This window comes from Falco punctatus, assembly GCF_963210335.1.
Source record: "Falco punctatus genome assembly, chromosome: 1".
Classification (NCBI taxonomy): domain Eukaryota; kingdom Metazoa; phylum Chordata; class Aves; order Falconiformes; family Falconidae; genus Falco; species Falco punctatus.
Window position 1 is genome coordinate 86,313,960 of NC_137580.1, and position 23,198 is coordinate 86,337,157.

The following is a 23,198-nucleotide window of genomic DNA, read 5'->3' on the forward strand; positions in this document are numbered from 1 at the left end:
TAACATTTTTTCCATAGTTATTCTGCAGCAATGATTCACAATTGTGCTGGACCGCAGGATCCCTATTAACTCCACAATTTTAATAAAAAACAGTATAGAAAACTTCATTTAGTGTTGATCCATTGGTCACAACAATGAGACATTCTTTTACAGACTCAGCGTATTTTCTACTCTACCATAAGCACCTTGAAAATGAGACTTGACCTGCAATCACTTCTTTTAGTGTTTTGTTACTTGCAGATTTTGCACTGGAATTGGTCTTTCCAGTCCTACTGTTTCAGTTCACGTTTTGCAAATGGAAGTGAAAAAGGGCAGCGCGCCACGAACCATGTCAGCAAAAGAATGCACCTGAGCCATAACTCATCGGGATGAACCAGACACTTGAAAATACTGAAGTAACTCAAAGGTTTAAAAAATATATATGTATTACGAGAGCCACAAAAAAGGTTACAGACAGAGCTCCACAAAGCCTGCACAGATACATTCCAACAATTCAAGGTGGCAGAACAGGTGAAATACAGACCATAAAAACGGTTCAACATTAACTTTCCAGACTGTCAGAGACAGCAACCTTTACCCCATCTTTCCCCCCCACAAAAAAAATATTGAATATATATCTATATATCTATATATCTCTAGTCTGGACCATAGATATAGTCCAAAGAAAACCACATTGCAATTTCCACATTAGGCTTATAGGAAAATAGGCATCATCTGAGGAACATCCATTATAACACCCATGAGGTGATTATCTTAGGCCAAGGTGAGATAACATTATGCTTGGTTAGCAATTTTAGAACAGCAACACAACACAGTTCATTTGCTGCACATGGCTACTAACACATAGCTCTGTGCAACCCTTACAGCTGACTTTAACCAAACTAAGTAATTACATGTGTTTTGTTTTCTTTAATATAAAAAGAAAATGCTAATGTAAGATATTAGGGCAGTTCCTGCTATGACCTTTCTTAAAAATTCAACACTTGAAGACTTCTTTAATGTACTTGCTTACAGACGCATTTTGAGACTGTATTAACGACCTTCAGGAAAATATGCCACCCTGCCTGAGGCTTTTTCCCTTGTTCACTTCAGGTTATGTCTGCATCCAGTTCTGACATACGGGGCCAAATGCTGGTTGTATAACAGTGCAGTATTTGGCCCAGAGTTTCAAAGTCTTTGCTATTCAGACTTTCCTATGAGGTCAACGAACAAAGTAGTAAAAAAAGAAAACATTAAGGCTTCAAGTAAAAATATTTTCTCTTGCTCCCACCCATGTAGTAAGGTACATTTAACTTCCTAATACTCAATATATTATACAATTAAAGATACAGAGATCCAACTTTTCAAGGCAGATTTACTACAATGAAAACCTGGACACTAAATGGGAGTGTATGAACAGGGAACAAATGGCTAATTAAATGCAATATGCAATGAAGATTGATGCAAAACCTAAACAAAAACTATTGCTGTTTTTAAAATAAGTAATACAATCCACAGCTAAAAATAAAACATGTTGAAAAAATTTAAGACTCCTGAAACATGAAATAAACATGACAAAAGTAAAGAAGTTACTTTACAAGATGTGTTAACTTGTGCTGGATTTTCGTGGCTGATCTCCACCTCCTGTAAATTAGCATCACTTAAATGAGCTTTGATGGAGCCACACCAGTTTACACCAGCTGAAGATTTGGCCTGCAGCATCTTTAAAAACTGAGACTACCTGGGCAGAAGAACCTTACTGCTAATCTGTATACTGTTTGAAGAACTATACTTCAATATGGGCTGGATCCTGCTCCAAAATTAGATTTAATAAAGAGGTCCCCAGTCCTGCAACAGGAGCTATGGAAACAGACACTTACATTTATGAGAAAATAGCTGCGGGTTCAGTGCCTTGGATGGAAATGAGGCTGGACTTGCTGCATGCAATCTCCGGCTAACAGTTCTGCTTAGATTATTCTTTCGGAAGATTTGAATAATTTACTCCAGGCTACGTGCACTGAATTATATGCAAACCTCAAAAGGAAAAAAAAAAAAAACCCACACAACTTTGGTACCATTGTAAACCTATTAACAAGTCAAACATCTCTCAACTGTGGGCAAAACTACTCACAAAATACATAATCCTTATATATGAACCTGTAATGACACAGTGCATTCATTCCTTCCTCCCTTACCCCTTGTGAACTATGTCAAAATAACCCTGGATATTAGTGCTTTATACACACAATACTGTGTTTAGTCTTACTGAGAAATTCTCTCATGAACTAATGTAGTTAACTTCAAAGGCTCTTTGGCCCTTCAAGTTCCTCAGTTGCTTTTTTGTTTATAAATGCAGGAAAAAGAACAATCAAAGTGGAGCACCACTGGGATGCAAATCTCAGCTATTACACTGGTGCAAATTTTCAGCCTTGCTTGCATGAATTTCATGTACGTATTCAAAGACATGACAAAATGTGCCCTTGTCTCGCTCCCTAGCCCAAATTCAGTGTATCACATGTTCCATCTTTTTCAGGGCTTACATATGGCATACATGATACTTTAAAAACAAGTAAATCTTGTGATACTCTATGCACCAGAGTGAATTCCAGTCCTTGAGGAAGTACTGCATCTTCCTGAGGAGTTAACGTCAGGGTAGAGTTGCAGGTTAATAACAGTTAAAGATGGAAGAAATCTGTAAGGCCATCTGGTCTAGCCCCTTGCCCCTGCAGGCTCACCTCTTACAGAATTTTTTTTTTAATGACTTGTCCAAATATAGTCTGGCTGTTCTAAACAGTCTCCAATACTCTGCCTTGGAAGACTATTCCACTGCCCCTTCCCCTCCATCTTTTCTGCCCCTTTCTAAATGCAGACCATTGGTTATCAGTGACAACCTTTTGATTTACCTTTGGTTTTACATCTTTAAAGTAAAGTATTTGTAAAGTCATGATACTCAATTTCCACTTCATTGCTTAGCCAGTGTCATGGTTTTAGCCCTTTAAATCTTTTCATCAGCCAGTCTGTCCAGTCTTTCAATATATATTGCTCCATCTGTACCTGATCCAGTTTGTCAGTACCTTTCTAGTACCATGGTGCCTCCAACTAAGGACAATATTCTACATGACAGTGAGCAAATCGCATAGAAAGACTAGTGCTTCTCTGCTCTGCGATGTCCCTACAGTAGGCATTTAAGATACCACCAAGGTGATAAAATACACACTGATTTCTAGTTCACTCTCTCATAACTCTGGCCTATTGCAGCTGCATTGCTTTCCAGGTTTCTCCCTTCAGGCGACACTGAGCATTACACAGAGAGATGATTAACTTTCTTATGTTCTCTTCAACCTTTCTCTCCAAAAAATTCTGTGATATACAAGGGACACAATAAGCATGTATTGCAGCAGATGTTAAGATCTACCAAATCAAAAGATAAATTTTAACCAGGCAAAACTGAGGTCAATATTTGCCTTCCAGAATAATTAATATCAACATACATGAAAATAAGTAAGATGCTATCAACACATTCTGAATTGCTACTAAATATCTGGAGAGCTCTCCATTATAGTCAAAGACTGAAAAGGATTCAATCTCTTGAAACAAATATCCTGAAAAATGATTAATTTAGTTCTCTAGTCAAAACTATTCACCAGGAAAACCAGGTGGGAAGCCGAGGTTTTGTATGCTGACTGGCTCAGTGATAAATGATCATTTTTAGTGACTTTGGCAACAATTTCTCAGGATATTCTTAATAGCACACATGATCTGGCTAGTTAGCATTGGTCCAGATCTCAGTACTTTTGACTTCTGAGGTGGTAACTGCGTGGGAAGGAAAAGAATCCTTATGGAATGGAGAAAAAAACCCATTCCATTTGTCCCCAAATTAGCTTTGCCAGAGTTCTCATATTTGTGACAAAAGTAATGCAACCCCCCTTTCTTGTTTTTTATGGTAAAGCTGTCTTTAAGTCCAACAAAGTAAATGTAGTTTTCTGGAGACAGGAAAAAGAAACCTCAGAGTGTTGAGTAGATTTGATTGATACTATTTTAAAAAGTTGCTCCCTAGGGGAAAAAACCCCAAATGGAAAATTCTTTGTCTAACAGTATTGAAGACCAGAGGGAATGTGCTAGTAATTAGGCAGACAGAAAATTTATATCCTTTAGATGTATGCTTGGCTCAGTTACACACACTGTAAATTCAACAGATCATGATAACCTTGCTGCAGGATTACACAGACGGCACCAGGACAAGGCAGTAAACCATGTTATTGCCTAAATCCAACAGGTAAGGAGGGTGCAAGGAAAGCAGCTGATGGCTGTTTAAAATATGTTCCCATCCAAACATCTCTTTTCTTATCTGCTTGGTTTTGTTTCCGAGTCAGAGAAGCCTTTAAAAACCAGATGGAGCAAGAGGTCGGAGTGGAAGATCCTTACTGGTGTTGTGGTCCTTTTCCATGAGAGACAAACACGCGCACACGCACACACACAATTTCACACACAGGGAGGCAAATGGCAGACAGTGAGAAGCTGTTGCTATCCTTTCTCCTTCTCCCATCCAGGACCAGGGAGCATGGAGGCTTTTAAAGATGCCGCGGCATTCGCAGCCCAAGTGCCCTTGCCTTGCTCCTTCCCAGGAGGAGGAACCCAACCTGCAACACCCGGGGGACACAGAGCAGTTCTCATGCACGCAGACTGCCCAGCACAGGAAGCCTGCTTTCCATGTCGGTACGAAAACAGCAGCCAGGCCTCTGACTCCTGCCGGACACGTTGCTGGATAGAAGAACTGGGAAGGGGAAAAACTAAATGATCCTGGACTGACCATACTTTTTCACAGCACAACTGGTACAAAACAGGTTTGTTGGACAGACACACGCACAATGGCTTTAGCGCTCTCTTGCATGAAAGAAATCCGCTCTGTGGTTATGGTGTTAGGTCATAGCCAGTTCCTGCCTGTTGCTTCAGGAAGAGTCTGATGGACTGTACAATTTTATTCCCTCAAGAATAAGGCTGCAGCTGGTTTTTGGCCAAAAGATGAAAACAGAACAAACCCAAAACAAGAAAAGGAGAGTGGCCGGCTGCTGCTGCTCCTTCTTTGTTGTTATTTGAGTCTTCACAGTGCTCCTAGCTTCATGGCTGGCTGAGTGGATGGCTCTTTATTTTTAATTAATTGTATTTTACACTGAAATTTCATAGGTTGTTCCACCAACTCCAGACACCTTCTTAACACTTGAGTGTCTAGCAGGGCTGACAGGTGTCCCCTGGGAACTTGATGTTGAACCCAACCTGGATATTCCTTTTGGCTGTCCATTTATTTTACTGTGAGGTGTCTTCAACTGCATGTCATCCCTGCATCAAAAGAAATACCAGAAGATGCATTGTTAGTAACTAAAGTGTGATAGCAGAATGGCTTCATTCAGGATAAACAATTACCCCTGTTACCCTGAGTCCCAGTGTTGCAAAATATTCAAGCATGGGAGCAACCTCACTGAAGCCAATATATTTGAGGAAAAGCCACTGAAATGACAGAATTCATTTGGCTATTAGGTCAGTGGATCAGACCCCAGTAATATCTGTTCATTTAATTACTTGTTTAAATGCTTTGTTGAACAAAACTAATTGCATAAGCATTTGTAGGACACAGGAGGGTTTAATTGTGACCACTGTTGACCTTAAGCCAAACTGTGTCTTACTATCAGAAATAATACTCAGAAAAAACACTGCCCAGTTAAATATCCAGTTAAACAAAATTACGTTGCTCATCTCTGAAAGACGTAAGGGAGGTGAAGCGCAAGACTTCTTTATGACAGAAGACACAAACTGAATCAAGTCAGAAAGCACTCTAGGATGTCTGTAATTAAAGACCATATTCCAGATGGACTCTTTGAAATAATATCCTTTCTTATGACCTACTGCCAGGGAGCATGGACAAGAGGCTTTCCTCAGAAGATATTTTAAATCTAGGCCACTACACACTAAAGTGTAATGTGTCTCTTCCCCAAGACTCACAAAATAATTAGATAAAAGCCTAGTAAAGAACTTGTTTATGTCCTGGAAGTGTCAGCACAACCGGGGTCTGCTGTATTCTCACATCTTACTGCTGCACAGTGGATGTCTGCTTGGGTTTGCCTCAGCCTGTAAGACTGGCTCATGCCAGCAGCAGTGACCTGGGGCTGAAACACCTTCCAGAAGGGAACACCACCTGTCTGCCTGCAAACCAGGACAGCCTGAGATACTTCAGACCACCCTGACTTTTTCTGGAGGCCAGAGGGTTTGATGGATTAACTGTATTCAAAAGGCAATTTCTTTCTTCACGTGTCTGCAAAACAAAACAAACGACTCTAGACTTTTACACAGCTGTTGATAGGCTCAGAATAGCTCCAAACCTAAACGCACTTTTTATGTGGCAACCTGGCACTGACAGCTGTACCCTGGAGCTGAAGCAGCAGGTCCATCAGCTCACACCAGCCTGGCTTCTGCTACGTGTTTAAGCTGTGTTTGCAGTAGAGAACAGAGCCCTGGATATCTGAACCAGCAAAACCCATATACATAAATGTATTAAAAAATTATTGTGTGGTTTTGTAAAACGCTGCTATATCCCCAAACAGCTGAAATATGCAGGGACCGAATTCTACATTTGTCTCACCAAAGTACTGCAAAAGCCCTAATTCAGTGCTGAAATTCTCCTGAAGAACACAGTCTGCCTCCTGAAACAAGGCAAAAAAGAGCTGGGGAGTGTTAGGGGAAACGGGAGAAGGGAAAGTAATTTGTAGCATGAGTGACAGGGAAAATGTGCTAGGTTTGTAAAGCACAGAGTGCCTGTGGGAGGTTTACTTCACCCGGTAAAAAACTTCACGTTTATTAAGCTATTTATTATTAATGTAGGTACTTGAGTTGACTTTAGGAACTTCAGTAAAAAAGATCCTCTGCGATTGTATCATATGTCTGCAATTTTCTTTAACATCTGATGGGACCTGTAGCTATTTTGATAGCTAGACCACTTTTGCCAGACGCTGTTTTTCATTACTTCAAAGAGTTGAACCAAAATGAATTTACAGGCTCTACATTTTAAAGAAGCACTATGTAAAAGCAGTGGGACCAACAGGCTGACAGCGTAACTAAGAACCAGAGACTAAGAAAAGGTAAAGACGCTTTTCATATTAGCATCTTTCCTACAACAGCAGCTTATCCATCCAGGTCTCAAACAGAGGGCAAAGAGGCAAAAGAAGGTCTGCAGGTTCTCTTTCACTGAAACAGATTCCTTTCTTGAATACATATGAAGAGGAACAAATGTCTGACTACCTCTTGAAAGTTAGATGAACTACAATTCACTTGAAAACACTGAGGAAAAACTTGCTGCCACTAAACTTTGGGAGACCTACAACAACGGTTCTCCCACATTTCAATCACTTTCCCTAAAATGCTGAGTAATACTGGAGTGAGAAACCTGTGACCTTAACCAGAGGACAGCATAGTGCAGTAAGTGCCAGATGCAAAGAAAACCTAGATATTTCTGAGCCCTCCAGGTCCCAACTTGGCTGAATTACTGTATCCTCAACAGGATCATGTAGTGCTTTCCAGACTTTCCAAGCCCTATAGTTTCCAGAAGGAAGAGAAAGAAATATAAGTGCATGCAGAAGCTGCAGCTGATGCTCATGCTCAGATACCACTTACTCAGAATCTCAGCACACCAAATCCTCTCTCTCTCTCCGTGCTTTCTCACAGAAAGGAAGGAGGCAGCGAGGCCGTAAGGTGGTCTGTGCTTTTATCACCAGTTCTGTACTATGGGACACTCAACACAGCTAAATACACAGCTCTCTATGCCAAGCACAATTTCCAGGATGGCCTCAGCCCGTTTCCCTTAGTGCAGGGTATGCCTGCATGTACTGTGATCCCAGCTTTGCCTCTGTGTCCAAGCAACGGCTGGGTCCAGCCTTCTGTTAGGCTGCAAACTAAAACAGATCCACCCTTCTGTACTTAATGGGAGGGGTAATCTGCCCCATACCTTGCAAATAATTACCCAATTCAGCTAAGACACTGAATCACTATGATTTTTACAACTTGATTGACCACCTGCAGTTCAAGTTACAGTAAATGTGAAAACATTTTGTCATGATGAGGTTGCTGTGGGGGTGTCGCAGAACTGAAGAGCGCTGACAAACTCCCACCCTTGCTGGCCTACAGCAAACATGCAATCTGGGTTGTACCTCCAGTGAAGTGCTCTGCATCTGCTTGCAAACAGATTCACATTGCTAAGCAGCACCTAAAGCAGTACATACCTTTGTGCTCCCACTGATTGCACCTCTGTAATTTCCACAGTGTTTACAAATGAGACAGCCTTTGGGCCTCCATAAGAGGGTGACCTAGGCATCCCTGTGGGGGACGATGGGACCTGGTGGCCTGGGGATTTGTAGGAGCCATTGCTCACCCTGCCCTGTAGTGCCTGATGGGACTGGACATTATTATTGGCTAAATCAGCTTGCAGAGAGGTTGTGGAAGTCCTTGGTGCTCTCGTCATTGCACTTGAGAGTGAAGACACTGAGGACTGCAGTATAGGGTTCCTTGTGCTAAAACTGGTAGCAGCCATCAGATTGTCTCTAGATCCGTATCTCATTGCCATGCTGCGTGGGTCTTCAGAGAGCGTGCTGACTTGCTGAAGGCTGTAGGAGCTAGGGGTGTCATAGACACCTGAATCTGCAAACACTGAATCAGGGTGCGAGTGGAGGAGCTTCTCCCTCTCTTCCATCTCTTTCCTCTCCTGGATGGATGCCATAATGGTTTTGGAAAGGTTATCATAGCGGACTGGGGAGGGGTCTCGCTGATGCGGAGCTGGACCCCCCAGCACTGGGCTGAAGCTCTGCGGTGGTTGCCGTTGCAGCTCGCTCCCCCGTAGATGGCACATTTTGGCTGATAAATATGGGGAGTGGTACCCAACAGAGCTGACTGCAGAATGGGCGATGCACTTCCTCCCCGAGGGTGACATGGGGTTTAGCAAACTGTCATATGAAAGACTCCCATTTCTGTTTGACAGGGAATTGGGAGAAAAGATGCTTTTGTAAGGGGTGGAGGCTGCCCCTTCAGACTTCATTGGATGAAGGGGCACTTTGTCTGTCCCTCTCCTGCCAGCAGATTTCAGGCTCAGGGATCGTGAATTGATGGCAAAGGAATCTATCTGCAGTGGGGAAGACTGATAGGTCTTGTGGAGGGAGCTCTTCCGGTAGCTGGGGATGTCCAAGCTGGGTTCAGACTGGTAATCAAGGCTCCTGCCATCCTCTTCTATCAGAGCCCCTTGAGTGTGTCCCTCCTGCATGGTGATCTAAAACAGAGGTGGATATGAGAAAGAGAAGCCAATGATACGGAAGAATAGGTTTGCTCTCCATGGTGAGTGCACAGGAAGAAAAGAGCAGGAGGTCTTCTCTCAGACTCTCAGCCCAGCTATGACACGGGCTCGTTATAAGGAATCTCCTAATTCCTGTTCAGCATATGGATAAGTATGCTGAACACTGCTCCTTAGAAGCAAGGAGGAGTTATTCATGGTAAGTGCCAAATAATATTGACAGTAATAGATACGTCAAAACATGGACACTGAAAATGCAGAATGAGAGACCTTCTCAACTGACACTCAAGTCTCGGCCAAGGTAAATCCGATTGTAATCTGATCATACTGCCCTTGGAGAAAGCACTTTACTTCAAATTTTCCACAAATAGCTCTTGAGTTGAGGGATGTCTGGTTTTGCATGCTGAGTCAGAAATACTTTAGGCTTCATTTCAACACACTGGGGACCAGCACACTCTTATCCACTTTACCCAGAGCTATAAATATTCAGTAATTCTGAATTTCTGGTCATAGGTCTTCAAAATTAAGCACCTAAGCTTAATTAAAGCAGAGAGGCTCCTTCCCACCATTTAGACAACGGTATGAAGCAATTTTCTTTTTTTATTGCCTGTGTAGGAGAGAGTGGCCACATCAGAGAAGGAAACATAGGCCATAATTTATGTGCATTGAAAACAAAGAGGACTTCACTTTGTTTTACTTTATGAAAGACTGTTCACAGTTCTGTTCACTTAAAATGCCATTCTGTGCTAAGAAAAAAATTTTTGCTCTTGTTTTTAAGAAATAGTTTGCCATAATGCCTAATAAATTGGATACATTGGTTCTGCAAACAAAGAATTAATTATCATTTGCATATTTAATCAGAGATGCAGTCAATGCAGTTCATTCTTTATCTAATTTCATTTAAAGGAAAATTATCCAAAAAAGCCTAACTGGCAAAAATCTGTTTTATTCAGAATTTTTCTTTGTATTTTTTTCTTTGAGCTAGCAGATAGGGAAATATGCAAAACAGCTCACTATCTTCTAGACCACGGTGCTAAATTTGGCCTTCTCTGGAAAAATAAGACCAAGTGGCAGCCTGTAAAGGAGGAGGAGAGAGCAATGACATAGCTTATGTTTGTGCTACTTATCCTTGTGCCCTGATCCCTCTTTTCTAACAGTTTTCACTGCTCAAAAGCAGAATTATATTGACAGGCTGAAGAACTGATACAGAAGAGACAACATGGTATTCCCCACACCATCTAGTCTCTTTCCCTCTGTACCTTATACTTAGATATGGCTTGGCAGACAAATACATGCTATCCTATCAGCTTGCCAAGTGAACTCATTTTTATAATATTCCCACTTGACTGCTAGAAAGTGGTGACTACTCTAAAATTGAACAAGTCCACAAAGCTGATTGTATGCACACAAGTCAGCCTATAATAACAACATCTTTTTAGGTTAGGATTGAAACAGCAACCCTCAGAGTGAAGATGCCGTACCCTGTTATCACTTCATAGCACTGTCCAGTCTTCTGGCCTAATCAGAACCTATCCTGTATCTTTATTGCATCTATGGCTACATACTGAATAAATAAAACAAGTTTTCCTCCCATGGCACTCTGACTTTTGGCATCATGACCCAAAACACTGTTGCTTACACAGCTCAAAATTGCTAGCTGATGCCTGTAAATATTTTGAATTGGATGCCAAACCATTTTTGATGTAATAAAGTGAAGATGATAGGATATGAAATTTTTTGGATACAGTGAGTACATCGTTGTTCTTATGTTCACTTTCAGCCAATCTTTTCTTCATTAAGTGGACAAATCCAGAGAATAAGATTTATAATTATTGCAGTAAGACTAAAACCCAAACTTGGTGGTAGCTGGAATTCTATCATCTATCACCATCTTTCTATACTAGAGTAGTTTTCTTCACTATTTAAGGAACAATCTGCCTTATTCCAGTGTTGCTGCAGTCTCTACCATATTTTCCTTTCCTTACTTATACCACCCCCTTCTTGTTATTGCTGGGGTGACATGGGAGGACCCAATGAAATTAACTGTTAGAAAACTGCGCTGTGTGTGGTATGTGTATTTTAAGGGTATCTCCTCTGGTGTGTGAAGGCTTGGATATATATTGCAAATATACAAGATAGATCAGTGATTTTCAAACTGCTGTTCTCAGGTCCTGGGAGGCCAAGGAATATCTGCAACAAATCCATGAGAAATAAGTAAGAAAAACAAGTCTATCAGCAGTGGGCTTAGTTTTGCATTCTTCTTCCAAAGGAAACAGTGTAAACTGTTTCAAAACTCCTAAGCAAATGAGGAAACAGTCAGAGTTCCAGAGCAAGTCTCTCTTAATTGTTTGGACCTCAGTTTTCTTGCAGGGAAAGATGATGCCAAGTATTAGGAAGGCGTTTTTTTTCCCCATCTAACCCAAACATGCTGAGAAGGTGCTAAGGTCAAATGTGAGGAATCTTCCATTAATTTTAACTAAAATATCTCTTGGGATGCTTTAAAAGTTCCTTGCAAGATGACAACTTGAGGAATCACAGGCATGTTGTCTGTTGGCTAAAGGGTCTGATCCAGAAAAGCGCTAAGCATGCCCAGCTCCCTCTGAAGTGAATGTAAGTTGGCACCTATGTCAGGAGAAGCCAATGGAAGGTGACACTTCTCAGCACCTTAGGATCAGGCTGAGACACTTAAAGCAGCAGCGCATGCCTGTCAGCAGGACAGACATGTCAAGCTCAACAGAGGAAAGCTGCAAAAGCAGACATGTTTTCATAAGGAGCATAGTGGAAAATATATACTATCGCAGAACAATGCCAAGTGTTGTTATTTACTTTTACACTTTGACTTTCACTAGAGCCCTGCAGTGAATTTATCCTCAGTTCCATGTTGCCTGGTGTTAGCTGGGAGCAGATTCTCCTAGGCTCACTCACCTGGTCAGCTGTAGCATGGTAGTGGACTTTGGGATTGTTGCTGAACGCTGGTCGATACTTGTACATGGCAGGTGTAGGAGGGCTGATAAGTTTGGGTGAAAGGCCACCTTCTGTAAAAGAAAAGAAAAAAAAAAGACTTTATATTAAAATGTGTGGACAGAAAGCTATCATCCCTAATCCCTTGCTATCCACAGTCCTCTGCAAACAAATCTGTTCTGGAAAGAATAAAACTTGCAGTGCTGAATTCCACCAAAAGCAATGGGGCCCCTGTGGAAATAACAGTACATTGCTGCCAGATCAGTGATGTAAAGAGAAGAAGAAACAAGGTATAATACGGTAAGTAGTGTGACGTATTTTGGTGAGTAGTAATTTTTCCAGACTGAAATAGTAGATATTTGGGTTGAATTAAGCTACTAGTTTTGTCTGAAAAAAAGAGTTTTATTAATAGTATCAAAGCTTTAATCTCACATTTTCATAAATGTAATAATTCAGTTTATAATGCCTAAGCATTTTATACTTAGATTCCTTAGTTCAAAATAACATTTTTCATTTTTAAATTGGTCAAAAAATTAAGGTGGTGTTTAAAATGGTTTAAAAACAGTGTGAAATGTATATGAAATATCCACCCTATGCTTGAATGAACACCTGAAGCTGACTTTTCTCTCCCTTTCCTGCTGTTTATACCCCTGGCTCAGAATTCCTATAAATAGAAAAAAATGCCTTCACCCAGATCCCATTACTGTTTTAAAAAAATACCAGAAGCCTTTCAAAGAGGCTGAATTATTTTCTTATTAATAAAAATAAAACACTGAATGTGCAACTATACCTTCACTGGTCCCCAGCTGCCCTTTTAGCTCAGAGTACTTGCTTGGATCTCCTTTTGGTGGAAGAGGTGGCTGCACATCCATACTTTTGTCCTCCAGGCCTTCCAGGCTAATTTTAGACTGAAAACAACCAAAGAATCAATCATTACCCACAGCTCGGTTAAATAACAGCACATGTCAGAGTGCTGGATGTACCACAGAACAAAAGCTACCTATACCTATAATGACAAACATGATTTAACATCCACTGCAGACAAGGACTGTCATGTGTAAAATTAGCATTGTCATAACAAGCCAGTATAATTTTATATGCACTGTCCTAGCCTACTTGGCATGCTTAATAACATTATCATCACACTAATTAATACATGGTAGAAGACAATGGTGTTTTCTAGCATTTTTCAGCAACTTTCCAGGCAGCTCTCAGCAAGTAACTCTCCACAAAAATCTTGCAAGGTGGTTTCTTTTGAATCCACTGCTTTTTATATAACTAAACAAATCCTTCTATTTCATGTCAGGAGAAGCTGAAAAAAGATGACAAAAGAGAACTCAGTTTCTGAGCCAATATTCCTCTCACCAGATCACAAGCGTTCCCACACAGTGTTACGTTCATTAAAATTAATCTGAACACCAAGAGATGGCAACTCTTGGGACAGAAAGTAACTATTGCAAAGAACAGCCACCCCTTCCAAAAGATGCCCAGAGGCATCCTATTATAGAGCTGCAAAAAGAGCTGTTACTGGATCAAGAGCTGCTGTTACTGAACCTGGGTTACTTTCAGAGGATGAAGTATATGACAAGGAATCAACCTATACAATTTTCTCCAGAAAATGCATCACCTCAAATAAATTTTCAGTGACAAACTCATTCTCAGACTTGATAATGCTCAAGTCATGTTCTTCAAAAGCAGCACTTGAAGGCTGCCTTACCTTGCTCCGGTTGAGGTTGGCTTGGATCCCATTGTCACTGATCTTCACTGTGATCTGTCGCTCAGATAAATCAGGTCTGAGGAAAGGAGGCTTCACACTCACAGCTTGCTTTTTCTTGGGCTCAACTATGTACCTGATCAATTGTTCAAGAGTCATCATTAAAATAAACAATAACCTAAGAACAAGGCATAGAGACAATATCTTCCTGCTTCCAGGGTATGATTTAAGAATGTGTCAGAATCTAGGTAAGCAAACTCCATTTATTTCAATGGATGTAATAATTAAAAAGCAATAAAAATATCAGTTTCTTTTTAGTGAGCAAAAAGAGAGGAAGCATTAAAAAAAAACAAGCAAATTTTGAAGCCGAATGGACAAGAGCACAGTTCACATGAAGAGAGAAAAAGAGGCCTACCACCAATGGAAGCAATTTACTAGATCTTACCTAGTTAACATGAAACAGCTCCCCTGCGGTGGAAGACGGTGACTGGGGGAATAAGACCCAGCACACGGGGAGTTAACATGGAGAAGATGACATGCTGTCAGTTCTAGCTTACCACATGGTGACTTGTTTCTGTAGCATGTTTAGAGCGTTCAAATAAATGGAGGTGAAAGAGACTGGTCTATAGGAAGCAACAAATCTAAAGGGAAATGGCTGGCTTTAGAAATCTCATTTCTTTCCAGTGGACTAGAATTCTGCAAGTGCAATTGGGCAGTGGCTGTACAATGCATAAATATCAATACACACACAAGCCTTCTCCATCTAGTGAAAAGGACATTCTAATAGTGATGGCTCAGTGACCTTCAATATACAGGACAACTTGAACAAGTCTTCACAAAACACAAACATTCTGCTTGCTGAAAGTCTGAGAAGAGCCATGATGATAGTACTCACACCTCTTAACAGGAGTGTCTCCCAACTTCTAATACCTGGCTCTCTAAGTATCTTGACCTGATTTTCATGGTTTTTAAAGTTTGATAAGCAGCTATTCCAGTATCTTCACTTTAACACACATAACAGTCTTTTAGGACTTATTTGCTGCATAGCAAAGGAGGGTAGTGGGGAGGAAAGGCAGATAATCGCGTCAGGGTCTAGAATTGCTCAATACCCTGAAAAGGCTCAAATAAGTCCTCTTATAGTACAATTATTAACATGTTTGCAGCCTGGACAGCTCAGCATCTGGGTTATTTATACTCCATCTGATCTACTGAATTAAAATCCTGATTTCAAAATGTGAAACGATAAATCCATTTCCCCTAAAATAGAAAGCCATAAATAAAATCCTGAGTTCCATGATGTAGACCTCATTGAAAATCTGTTTTATGATAATGAAAGTGCCAATGAGATTGAAAACCACAGCAGCCTTAAATTAGGTTTAAGTCTTAAGGAGAAAGGCTGATTTTAGATTCCTTCCTTTTCTCCAGCAGACTAGAATGCCTAGACGTTGACTGTACAGTGCAAAAAGTCGTGTTGGGAATATGGTAACATATGGAAACTTACCTTGTTACTGAAATGCACTGGATAAACAAGTTGGTGAAGACAAGGGTATCAGCTCTTGATATAATTTGACATGCTCATTCCAAATAAACATTTCTGGTATAAGGGTTATGAATTACATGAAGAAAGCAAATGCTTGGACAGGTTACAGCCATGCAAAAGCGAAGCAGCTATCACAGAGCTCTGCCTTCAGGAGTGCTTTGCTTTACCTCACTGTTATTTCATCAATGGTCTTCCATTTGTAAGCCCAACCAAGCACATTTTCTGCCTCTTCCCAACAACTACTCTACCTCCCTCATTCCCAGTTGAGAGAATTTCTCTTACCTGGGAGCCAAGGGGCTGCAGAGCACATGTTCCACATTACCACAGCATCCTCGGGTAAAAGGATTCACTCCTCCACGGAATTTACCTGTCACCTGGAAAGATATTCAGGACAGTGCTCAAACCTCTGGTTATATAAAAGTCATCATCCAACCCTCAGAAAGCCAAGAACAAGTATGCCTTGCTCTGACCCTACTGTCCTTCCCAAACAGATAATTTTACTTTGAATGCTACACTTCCTCTCTCCTGCTCTAACGCACCACCTCCATCAGCTATTTCTAGCTAGAAGGCACACCAACTAAAGGTCCCTTCCCCAAAGGGCAATGTGCTCAATGTGGCTGGGTTTCAGAGTGACCAGGTTCACCTCCTCATGCTGCTCTTCGATTCACGCCTGCTGTTAGCCAGACATCCTGTTTTGAACCCTTTTATTCCCCCGTTACTTCCACTCCTCTGCCTTGGTAAGTCCCCTCCAAACAAACAGGAATGTCAACTCAACATTCGTAATGTTGGATGAGAGCAATGTTTCCTCTCTATCAGCCTCCCATTTGCCGCAGCAATCAGTATGAACCACTGCCTTATGCAGGCCTTATGCAGGAGGGTGCCAGGAACTCCCTGGTGATTACTATGTTTGCTTGGAAATGAGCTAGTTTAATAAAAGCCAAGCCTCATTAGACTGGCGGGATCCATTCAAAGCTTCATAAGCATTATAAAGGGTTTGTACTCTACAGGCAGACACTTGAAAGTAACCATATGGGGATAAATACCAATAAAGCCAGAGAGATTAATAGTGGTTGCCATTAAAAGCATTACTGTTGCTGTTTGCAAGTAATGCATTTTAATCAACTCATAGTTCTGATCTAGCAACAAGTTTACAGAGTACTAGAAATATTTTAATTACTTGCACATAAAATAATGACAATGAAATGATTTTGCAGTATATTATGCTGGCCTCTTTGATATAACATAAAACCCTTTTAAAGGCCAAGAGAGAAACGCTGGAAGTTCTGGGTGTTGGAAAAGTAACCTGATGACTAAAACATGGGCCTGGGACATTTGGCACATCTGCATTCATCCTGGGCTTAAGCTGACTTGTGCTAGATGCTGGCAAAGCTCTTCATATCTCTGTGCCCATTTTCTCTCACACAATATGAAAATAAAATTTCTCTAACTCACAGATTACATTACTAATTATATCAATTTGGTTTCTAAAGTAGTTTGAAATCCACTGATAGAAAGCAGTCTCAGAAGGAAGGATATTTATTTACTCTATTCAGAAACTAAAAATGCCAGGATATGAGCAGATGTTCAGTTATGGGTTATTTTGATTCCGTAAAAGACTTCCAGAGGCATTCAGAAAGCTCACAAACACCTAAACTCAGCCACTGTGCATTCCTAAATCAGTCTGCCTACTATGAATGCTCAAACCCAACAAACTCCAGAATGACCAAATACCAAAAAATTACAGTAACACACCAAAATGTCTGTACCACTGGCCTAAAAAATGTACTGGGAAAAGGGGGCAAGTGTAGCTGAACATATTGTAACTGTAATGCTGACAGCAGATAACCAACAGTGTGAGAAAAGAGAATAGATACTGAGACTGCAGGAGAAAAGTGAATGTTTTAAAACAATGGCAAAACCCAGGAGCAGATGTCATATCCATCACTCCTGGTCTGGTGCTCTAATTACTTAGATATGCTTCCTTTCAAAGGGACCTGAAGGCTGGGAACATCCATCGTCCCATTACAGATAGGCAGTACATATGACTAAACAGAAATTAAGACCAGATTATATTGAATTTTCAGAATGGCATGGATGATTTAATCTCAAGTGGTTTGGTAGCTCAGGAAACCAAACCAAGCTAGGATGCATTTTCCACTAGTTATTTCAATCAAGGTAAAAGTCAAATTCTCAACTGTCCTAAATGTTAGTGTAGCCACAAACACAAGAAGTTATTTATTTATTTTTTAATTTAAATTTCTCCTTCCTCTGCAGCCTAAAATTTCATGGACAGTTTTCATCACTGCATGAAGACAAACCTAAGACAGATCATGATTTGGGCTATGAGACTGCAATGCTCTGTGTTTTATGCTACTATTGTTAGCACTAATACTTGGCCAAAATCAATTTTAAAATGAGAAGCAGCTGAATCCAAGCAGGACAGAGAAAAGCATTTAAAGATCTACAGCTATGGTAAGTCTGCTTTGTTCAAAGGCCATGTTAGGCAACAATTCAGGGTGATGTCAGATTCATTGCTTATGTAAACCTCCCACACTATTCTGGATAGAAGTTTTTATTGTCTCTTGTGGGATAGGGGACAATCTCTTCCCAGTTTATGAAGGCCTGGCCTCAGACAGTTGTCTTCAACTCTTACAGTCTGCACAGCAGCCATCCAAGCTACATAAGCATGAAGCCATCATCTGCAGGACAGCCAGAACACCATAGTGCTCAGTATGAGCTAGAGAGTGCCCATAGATGCAAGAGCAGTAAAAACGCACTTGGGGGGGAAAAAAAAAAAAAAAAAAAAAAAAAAAAAAAAAAAGTGAAAAAGAAGTGTGATGTGGAAAAGAAAGCGAAAAAACCCCAAATATATGAGGGGTGCTTTTGAGCTGGAGCTGTGAAAGGGTAAAGCACTGGAATGCACACAATTAATTAGCAGTGGGAAGAAAGCTATGAGCAACTGATGGGCACACTGCATGACCCAGTGTCAAGCTTTCTAACAGAGCTATGCCTTTTGAATGGCAGGGGCATGCTATCAATTTTGAGATTACGTCTCTATCACTGATATCATACTATTGATATGCACATGTATATAGGTCTGGATCGCCCACATTGGGGTAACTGCAGGGGAACTAATGTTTTACAGGCTCCTTGGCACAAGATCTCATGATTACACTTGGTTTGGAGAAGCAAAACAAGTTAGGTCCAATAGCCTCTCTATGTGCATGTGCACATACGCATGAGAACAAAAGAGAGTCAAAAAGAGCAAGACAAAGAGCTAGCTCAGACCTTATTACGTGCACTGTGGGTTAGCTGGGGTAGTTCAAAATACCAGGAGACAGGGCAAAAGCATGATTTAATCTTTTCCTTTCTTTTTCTTCATTCAAGCTCATGGTTAGTTCAGTCTGACTCATAAAGTTTTAACTTTTGGGGGTGACAGTACTTACCACATAAAACCTATTTCAAAGCCAAGAGTACATTTTAAATGATAAATAAGCCTGGGATGATCCTTTGTGGTTAGAAAGGGGAAATCTTTGCTTGCAGTGCATTCAAGTAAAAAAATTGAATAAAAAACTAGGCAATCTTCATAGATCTTCACAAAAGCTTTAGTATGAGTGTTACTGCTAAGATTTGGACCATTTTTTGCTTTACTCAAGCTGACTTGCTGACTTTCCTTCCCAACTCAACATCACCAACACAGAGAAAGGATTGCTCCTTACCTGTTCATTTGTTGTGCGCCCTCGGGCCACTAGAACGATGTGGAAGCCAGTGAGACCAATAACTGGAATAAAGAATAACCCAGCCACACACATGACAGCCATTCTGTATCCAGGAGTTAAAGAAATGGGGATGAGTGAAGGGAAAAAGAGACTATGAAGGGGAGAAAGAGGAAAAGGAGAAAAAAAAAAGCTTGGAAATAAGGAGGGTGTGCCTCACTTTTAATTAGGTCTAGCTAAATTCTATCTCAAAGCTAAGCCCATCTGCTCCTAACTAAGGCCATTATCCTTGAGATGGTTAAAAAACAATCTGAACTCATTGATTCTGGCTCTAACCATCTTGTAAAGACCATTCTACACTCATCTATCAACAGGGGCAGCACCCCCCAGAGCTAGCAGTTTGTGTATTAGCATGCAGGGGAACCTGCTTCCAGGGCAAACTCTGCTTTACAATACAGTAACAAGTGTTTTAAATACAGTAAATAGTAATAAAACCCCACAGTTTATAGCCACCCCCAACTGGCAGCAAAATTCAGGGAGGCAGCATATCCTTCTGCTGGGTTGTCATGACAAAGACTGAGATAGACAAAAGGTCAGCTACAATTTTGTGGGTGATCGATGGTTACACAGGCAAAATGGGTACAGAGGAAAACCTGCACTAAGCATTTACAGAGGAAGAGCAATGGGGGATCAGGAGAGGAGTGTATCTCCACCATTTCCAGGAAGACAAATCTTCAGATTCATTCTTTCACATTTTCCTGAAGGACACCTTGAGTCTTGAAAGACCAAAAAAGAAGGATACGTAATGGTAGTATGAGCTGCTCCCAGCTTTTCCATATGGTTTAGCACAAAGATGAGCCCAAAGGTGAATACTCCAACCATGTGTGTACTTAAGGACAGCAAGAAGAGAAAAAAATAGCGGTAGTTCCTCCGTCCTATGCAATTGTTGACCCATGGGCAGTGATGGTCAAAATCCTTGGAAAGAAAGGGAGAAATAGGGAACAATATCCAAATGGTGAAAAGAAATATTTTGACTTAGAGATACGTCCAAACCATCATCATGTAAAACTACATCAGGATAGTTCTGCAGCTTTACAACATGCTAGACTCTCTTTATAAGGCTCTTAGGACCAAGTGGTTTCTGTATCTATGGGTGGAGAGGTACTTGAGTGTTTACAGGGTTTGAAGAGAGGATATTAAAAAATTAAAAGACAGTCTATTTATCTTAAAGCAGCAGAAACACTATTTTTAAATAATCTTTAGCTTGAGGAGACAATTACAATGAAGTTATAATAACCTGGAATGTTTTGAAGATTCAATACTGCTGCAGAATTATCTGCCCCACATTTCTGTATTTATAGGTAGCTGAATGAATCCACTTGAAACAATGAACATCACGAAAGATACTTTTTACCAAGCATGTCCCCAAAGAAAAGCAATAGCTGGGTAAGAAACAGGCAAAGTTGTGCACAAGTTCATTAATAGTTATGAACCCAAACCTAACTATTTGTCTCAGTCAAAAGTTCAAGGTCCCTTATAAAGTTGGATCCATTTTAACAGGAGATTTAATAATGAGGGCAAGCCACAGACACCTTTCAGGTGCCTTTACACAGTTTTATAGGCATGTAAATCCACTGTCTTCAATGGGATTATTCTTGATGTGAAGACAATATCTGGTGCACAAAATAAACCCTTCTTATTTCTGTGTTCTTCAGAACAGATATTACACATTCATTACATCATCAAACGAATTGTTTATTCTTTGTTTTGTGGTAATGCTATTTTTAAACGTTCCTCAATGATGACAAAGGGGTTTTTGTATTTCTAAGTTTTGCACAACGTATTTACCAAAAATTTACAAAGTACAAGGAAATGGATTAGAGCTTTCCCAAAGCACATAAGAAAATGACAAGAGCAATTTAATAAAGATCATTTCAGGCTATATCTGAAATGCTGACATAGCGTATGTCTATTTTGCGAATCTGGTAGCATGCAGCCCAAAATACCTATGGATTATGAAACTATTATAAAGTACTCACTGCAAAGGCTTCAGTAAAGAAAAAAAAATCTGACTACTTTTGTCACAGATTCATTTTTGGGTCCCTCTTGTCACAGCAGGCTTTAGGTTTTAACTGATTTTATTTCTGCAAGTGTTGTCTGCTTTGTTCTGTTTGTTTAGCTCAAACGTTTTATATTTGGGAAAATAATTTTTATTACACATTCTAGACTGAAAGTGAAAAGATGTGAATTACAACCCTGACTGGGTTCCACATGTAAAAGCCAGTGGAGTTGCTCCTATCACTATCTCCAAGCTGTTCTAGAATAGACAGGTGAGTGGGAAATAAGCATCACAAGAGTCAATAAAGCATGCTGTTTAAGACCATGACTTATTGATTTATAAGTCATTAATGCTTTTTGCCTACATTGCTCCACAGCAGTCATATTTTAGTTATATAAGCAGAGCTTGCCCACCAGAACAGTAAGGAACATTCAACTGATCTGACCATCAATAAAACTTCTGGAGAGCTAGGCAGAGTCACCTTGTGTTCTCCTATTTTATTTAGGTTACTTTTGGATTCTCTCCTATTTCCATTTCTGCTGCAGAACTGACTCCCATGGAGCCCTTATGGCAGCATGAAATTGCAAGTGTTTATACCAGGGACTTTTGAGCAATCTTCTGAAAAAACTTTGTTTGTTGAAAATGAATTTTCATGCTGAGCCACTGGGGAGAGTGGAAGATAGAAATTCTGTGGGACAACTGAGAATTTACCATCATCTAAACAATCCCTAGGATCTAGAATTAGTGAAAACATTTATGTTTTAAAACTAAGAATATACAACTGAGGTTTTCTACAAAAAATCCAGCTCTATTCAATAATTCACAGCAGTTTAAGAAATTTAGTGACACAACTTATGAATAGCTGTAGCTATTCCCCTCTGCCCAGGGACCTTGGCAGCTCCTTACTCTCTGTCTTCTCAAATCCTGCATCCTTGTAAGGCCTTCCACAACAGGACAACCTTGTCCTATTTATCAATGTTACTAGACACAGCACTGCTTCCAGATAATTACAAGTTAGATCTATATTGCCCTGAAGGAGAAAATGACTGATACAAGATAAATCCAGGCAGCCTTTCCCTCACATGCAACTGTGGTGCTTTCTTTGGGACTATTCCCTTGCTTGTGGCAAAGAGGATTAGGACAAAGATGGTGTATACAGCATTCCAGCTGACTCTGGTATTTTTTCCCTTTCTGATTAGTAATTCCTTTCATTTTAATGGCACAGCTGAATATATTTTAGACATATTAAAGATTTCATCTTTCTATTGGAAAAAATAGACCTTACAGCAGAAACAATCCTTAAGAAGTAGAATTTTTAGTTCAGCAATAAAAAATCCCCCCTGGCAATACACTGCTGTGGATACAGCACTCCTACTTGCTTACAGGTCTGGGGGATGTGTATAGCCCAAAAGCAGATCTTACTGTATTATGGGGGTTGTTTTTGAAAAATCCCATGTGCCTCATTGAGACTCTAAGGCTATCAAGAAACATGAATGTTCTATAATTCAGAGCAACCAACATTAGAAACATGAATGTGTTCATGCTCTGAGCTGGGGTGTTGAAACAAACATGAAGTTGTTCCATTGGCTGGAGGATCACTCTGAATTTTGTGTTTGGTTTTCCTAAAGCTCACACACCGTTGTAGCTTCTCTGCTTGTCCACTGAAGTAGGCACCAGTTTGTTCCAAACTAAACAATGAGCCCTAAACTCACAGATGACAAGCTACAAGGGTTCACCCCAAATTTCCTGCTCTCCTGAACTCTGCCCCTTTATCAACTCTTCCATTCACTCCTTTTTTACACTCATGATCCCTTAGCTACTTCAAGGAAGACATAGCCAGCATTATAAATTTTTATTCTCATTATCACTGGCAACAAAGCTGACATCAAACATTATTGCATGTG

The 23,198-nt window shown here is 40.3% G+C and overlaps 1 protein-coding gene across 4 annotated transcripts in view; it reads right to left on the reverse strand.

Moving 5' to 3' along the window:
• The window catches only part of ZDHHC8 (zDHHC palmitoyltransferase 8), a 127,023-nt gene continuing 103,825 nt past the window's right edge, over positions 1 to 23,198 (reverse strand). For all 4 annotated transcript variants that reach the window (XM_080373953.1, XM_080373956.1, XM_080373954.1 and 1 more), the window contains 8 exons: positions 20,038 to 20,210; positions 19,239 to 19,341; positions 15,802 to 15,893; positions 13,983 to 14,115; positions 13,056 to 13,173; positions 12,230 to 12,339; positions 8,247 to 9,283; positions 1 to 5,316 (listed from right to left, as the gene is read on the reverse strand). In XM_080373953.1, the coding sequence (XP_080230079.1) occupies positions 5,145 to 5,316; positions 8,247 to 9,283; positions 12,230 to 12,339; positions 13,056 to 13,173; positions 13,983 to 14,115; positions 15,802 to 15,893; positions 19,239 to 19,341; positions 20,038 to 20,210 (1,938 nt within the window). In that variant the 3' untranslated portion in view covers positions 1 to 5,144. The remainder of the gene's footprint in view (positions 5,317 to 8,246; positions 9,284 to 12,229; positions 12,340 to 13,055; positions 13,174 to 13,982; positions 14,116 to 15,801; positions 15,894 to 19,238; positions 19,342 to 20,037; positions 20,211 to 23,198) is intronic.